The sequence below is a fragment of the Teleopsis dalmanni genome, chromosome 1, assembly GCF_002237135.1.
Source record: "Teleopsis dalmanni isolate 2A chromosome 1, ASM223713v2, whole genome shotgun sequence".
Taxonomy (NCBI): domain Eukaryota; kingdom Metazoa; phylum Arthropoda; class Insecta; order Diptera; family Diopsidae; genus Teleopsis; species Teleopsis dalmanni.
In genome coordinates, this window is record NC_051846.1 from 164,081,090 (window position 1) to 164,086,588 (window position 5,499).

General features: G+C 32.8%; 1 protein-coding gene across 1 annotated transcript; it reads right to left on the minus strand.

Moving 5' to 3' along the window:
• Positions 1 to 1,225: 1,225 nt before the first annotated feature.
• On the minus strand, positions 1,226 to 2,453 carry LOC119669343. The gene is made up of 3 exons (XM_038079193.1): positions 2,354 to 2,453; positions 1,441 to 2,292; positions 1,226 to 1,385 (listed from the first exon to the last, which is right to left on the minus strand). Exons 1-3 carry the CDS (start codon positions 2,355 to 2,357, stop codon positions 1,237 to 1,239), a joined length of 1,005 nt encoding a protein of 334 aa, XP_037935121.1. The 5' UTR covers positions 2,358 to 2,453; the 3' UTR covers positions 1,226 to 1,236.
• Between the last annotated feature and the right edge of the window lie 3,046 nt (positions 2,454 to 5,499).

Sequence of the window (5,499 nt, forward strand, 5' to 3'; positions counted from 1 at the left end):
CTATAAATCGACGGCTTCACATGGACTTCAATCCACGTATTAATTGTTTTAATTTCCGCTATTAAAAAAGGACTGCATCGAATCATGGGCAATAAAATGTATAAACTAATTAAATCTATTAAGTGATATTTTAACCACTAATTTAGATAAAGATTTCATTATTATTAAATTAATTTTACACATCTATAATATATATATTTTGGAATTGAGACCAACACAAAATGAGTTGTGTTCCATCATGACAATACCAAGCCACACACATCTTTAATAACTCGGAACGAATTGACAGAACTTGGTTGGGAAGTTTTCATGCTCCCACCGTATAGTCCGGATCATGCACCATCTGACTACTTACTATTTATTTCAGTATCTGTAAAACTTTCTTAACGGTGAAAAATTGTCCAGCCAAATTGTTTTAAACGTTATTTTATTTCCACAGCACAGTGGTTTATCTAATTCTGATTTACCTTTGTTGCAGACATAACTGGACATTTACGGGATCAGCTAAGTTTCTCATATTTGGAAACACTGTTGGAAGTGCTTACAGAAGTAAAATTTTGATTCATTGCGATTAAGTACGGCACCAAAATTTTATAATATTGTAGCCAGTAAACCTTTGGTTGGTTGCATTGGCACCCCATCATATAACTTTCAATGGACCTCAATTCTCCGTTTTGCTACCATAGTCCTCGCAAGAATCGCTAAGATAAATGAATATAGATTAAATCATTCCCGTCGAATTTAGATCATATAATAGGTCTTTCGTGTTTTCCGATAACAGTTTGATAAGTTGTCAAAGAAATATCTTCCTAAAAACATTTTTCTCAACAGAACTTTAGTCATTAAAGTACTATTGTTCACTTCAGATTTAAAGCATGGTTTTAAAGCTATCCTATTTAATGCACTGCCTTTTCTAATTACTATTGCAATATATGTCTACACTCAACTTTTCCTGCTGGTTATGCTTAGACTATTTACCTATTCAATATTTCCAATTAAACTGATTAGTGACTTTGACATACACACCTTATTAACAGCAAAACAATATCCGTTACCGATAATAAATATTTTTAAATAACAAGAATAGTGTACCAGAAAAAGTTTATTGATGTGTGTACTAGAAAGCTTTAAAGTCTTAATTCTATTTATTACTATAAAAATAAGTTTCTTCTTATTGCATTAAATGTTAAATTTAAAATATATAATCTTTTTAGAAACTTTAAAAGTGTTTTTTTTTTAATCTCTTGATTTATCTGAATATCGGTTCCATATCACTGTATTGTCAACGTTCTCAGCGTTAATCTTCTTAGGCAATTTTGGCGGAAGAAGTTCATCCCTTTTTTGTTTTAATCTATTAGCCACATTGCTGAGAGAGATCGCATTGTCTACTTGGCACATATAATTATTATTATAAGTATACATTTTTCTGAAACTACAAACCTCGCATTAAACGATACCCCGTCCTCGTCTTTTTTTCAATTACTTCTTTTAAATAATTTGCATCAAGATCATCAATACTTTCCGTACAAGTAATACAACGATCGAACAAGTTTCTTGTAGTTTTATGCGAACGCGCTATAATTTGGGCTGTTTTCAGTAATTCTTCAACAGTATCACTCGCATCAGAATCAGACTCGTCATCTTTTTCCTCATCTTCACTGTCCATTGCAAGCAAGTCCTTAACACATTTTGGATCTCTAACAAAACATTTCTTTTTGTTGAGTGGTCTTCCGGGCAAAAAGCCTTGCGCATCATTATCCTCATTAAAAAATGCATCAATGTCCATTTTATCACTACGTTTTGGAGGATTTATAGACTGATCTGATTTGGCAGAAGCAAACATTGCTTTAGCAGAAGTTTTATCTTTTGATACATCATAACCTGCATTTGAACGATGAGCATTGATTATATATCTCTCATGATCAGCGGCCGCAGTAAGTGATAGTTTTCTTTTCGAATTCATATTTACGTCAGAGCTATATAAGTCAGTAACCTTAAGTGTTTTTTCTTCTCTTTCATCTTGGCGCTCTTGACGACTACTGCTTCTGTCAATCTCTTTTTGTTGTTTCCTGAATTCGGCGAGATCTTCTGTATAATGTGTTCGTAATTTCCTGTGATCTGGACTTGCGTTTTCAACTAATCTACAGATTTTTGGATCAGTACACTCTTCGACACGACTTTGTTTCTGTCCAATTTCTGCGATCTTCTTATCAATTTCTTGCAGTCTGGTGAGTTTAGCAGGCTGAACACCAGCTTTTTCTCGATGTTTGGTTAGGTGGTCTTTCAATAATTCTGAAAAAATAACGAAAACTTATTACTGCAGTACGAATAAAATTAATAAAAAAAAATTCACCCATTGTAATACTGCAGAGAGGGTTGGGCTATTTGTAAAAATTTAGAACTTGTTCGTAATTTATTTAACCATACTAAAAGAAAATTTCAGAATATATCAAAAATTTTCTTGGAAGTAAAATTTTACAACTAAAATTTTTAATTCAACTACTACTACAGAAAAGTTTTTAAAATTTGTAAAATTATGCCATGATATAATGATTTTAAATAATCGAAATATTTTAAATTTCGATATAGATAGTATTAAAACCTATTTTAAATATTATTTGTTTTTTTATGTGGTAACTAATAAACTTTGGGCCAAAGAACTAATAAAACTATTGGCTACTATATTTTGGGTTATTATTAAATTAATTATTTGTGGCATTATCCAAAATATTGTAGATGTCAGATTTCGCTCTTTAAGAGAGAGAGAGAGAGAGAGAGAGAGAGAGAGAGATATGGGGCAGAATATTCCCAACTTAATACATTCCTACCGTAAAAAGCTATTACTTGCGAGACCCAATCAGTCGTAGAATAAGATATATCGGTGTAAAAATAATAGCAATTCTAGTAATTATTGAGTTGGCTCTTTTAAAGAATTGTAGTAGTTGGTAGGGTTGATACCTAAGGTATTGCAGAAAAAGTTTTAACATTCACAATTTCACTTGATGTGGAATTACATTTTTCAACCGTGTGTTATGACCTAAAAAGCAACAGAGTTTTAGATAAGCCCCGATCCTCACAAAGACGAAATTATATCCAAACTTAGAACTACTATTGGTAAGTTTTCCATGAGGCCTTAAAGGCGAGTAACCACACAAAACAATTTTAAACTCTGTACATATCAGCAGTTCTACCTATATATATACGCAGCATACCGACGCAAGTCCACATCAATACAGAGATAAAGATGCAAATATATGGACGTTTACGACATACGCTCCGTGAAGAACGTGATTAAAATACTCACGCGCTAACAAAATCTGCATGGTACCTGACACTTAAAAGATGATGTCATATTAAACCTAATCATTTTAGCCTCCACATAGGTGGATTTAACTATGACTTGGCACTGTAATCTTAAATTAAAAGCCATATTGAAAGTATTCCAAAATAAAGATTGATATAGCCGCATATATTTTATATATGATTTTAGACTATAATCTCGACAATTCTCGACAATTTACGAAAAGTGCAAACTAATACTTGAAGAAATTCTGTAACTGCGTTAAGCGTTCAGTTCGTTGTTTTACCCAAAACTATACTTTAGTTCAAATGTTGTATCTTGTGTTATTGTTTATAGGCATCTTATTTTATATTAGTATCTTATATTGTTTGTTACTGTTAGTTTAAATTCTTTCAAAAAGGATAGACTTATTTTTAAAATTATGTGCTTAAGTTACATGCTCTATTTTGGATGGATTCCAACCCAATCTTCTGAACGCATGACATCTAGAGATATTACGCTAAGCAACTTGAAGATGGTCTGAAAGAATTTTATTAAATTTTAAAAAGGTATCTTTTAACCTTTTCTTACACTTGAATATTTTATTATTATTATTATTATTATTACAAGAAGGGATCGTGCACTACGACCTAAAAGATCTTTCGTGCCGCTTACTCGAGTTAGAGTGTTTCTCCAAGTCCGATTTCTTTAATGGAAGACAGTGTAGAGCCTATCTTTCCTAGTCTTGAATCCTTATGACCTATGAAATACCTTCCTAGCTGTTTCTTTCCCAACACCTCTCCCAACAGAGTTCGTCTTCTGCGCCATTCATAAGAATGGATGGAGTTCCTTTGCCTAAACCACAGAATGATTCTGCGCCTTTTCTTGCAAGTTTGTCTGCCATTTCATTGCCCAATATGTCCCGGAATCCTTATTAGATGCACCTGATTGTTCCGGTCGAGTATATTCAGCTTGTCAATGCACACCCTTACCGGTTTCGATGTTACCTGGTAGTGTCATTATAGCTGCCAGGCCTGCCTACTGCCTGTCAGTCAGTATTGCGATTTTACTGTTCCGGTTTCTACGTTCAAGGTTGAAACTAGCGCATCTATCTATCGCATATATTTCCGCTTGAAAGATGGTTGCATTATTTCCCAGTGCTTCCCACTATCTTTTGTCTGCTCCATAAACACCAGCCTCAGCTCCCTCATTTGTAAAGGAGCCTTCTGTATACCATGTTATCATGTTTCTTTTTATTATTTCGGTTTTGGACAACCCTTCCTAATTTTTTTTGTTGCAATGTTCAGTCTTGAAGTTTTTTGTAAAGCTATACTTTACAATCATCCTCTCCGTTGGCATTTCAGTTTCTGGGATTTGTGCAGCCAGAGTATCAAATTTTTTGCTGTTATTTTATTTTTAGGAACTAATCAGATATTTCTTATAGTTAAGTGTGGGGAGCAATAATGAATACAAATGAATTAAATTATGTCAAAAGCAAAGATTTGCCACACAACTTACTCTAATCTCCCTACCGGTATACAGTATTCATTAGTGTTTCCCCAAAGGTGATCTCATATCAAATGAAATTAATTTATGTATTTCTGCCAAAAAAAATATTCAAATGTTCATCAAAATCTTTGAAAATCACTTAAAAAATGTTTAAACAAAAATGCTGAACAAATTGTTAACTTCATTTTGATGCAAATTTTTTTAATTCTTTTCAATTCGAACAAAGGAAAACGCTTATCTAGTTTTGGTGCGATAATGAAAAATCAGTACATTTACATAAAGAAAATGTTAATAAAGCCATTTTTCAAATCGAAATTAAAACAAATTTTAAGATTTTAAATCTTCATAAATTATTTCACACTTAAGTGCCTTTAGGAGATCTTCTATTCATTGTTGGTTACATTTTGTTTCCAAACAAACCTTAAACCGTAAAATGCTCAAATTTACGAGTATTGGGAAGAACTAGTCGTCGAAGACAAGGTTTGGCCAAAAGTTGTGAAATCGCTTTAATTTCAGAGATAAACTCACTTTTCGAAGGTGAATAATTAAAGATACAAAACTAGTGGAGGAAAAATAAGAAAGGTTAGCCGATATGTGAGGACATAAAGCAGGCCGCGGCGGGGAGAGCATCGCTGACGCAGATTAAACAAAAACGTTTAAAAGCGTGCTTAAGTGCTTTTTAACACTTTTACGGCATTAACTTTTTATTT

Coding starts and splice junctions, on each gene's coding strand:
- LOC119669343 (XM_038079193.1), bottom strand. Junction 1,386..1,440: donor GGGGTATCGTTTAATGCGAG/GTTTGTAGTTTC, acceptor TGTGCCAAGTAG/ACAATGCGATCTCTCTCAGC.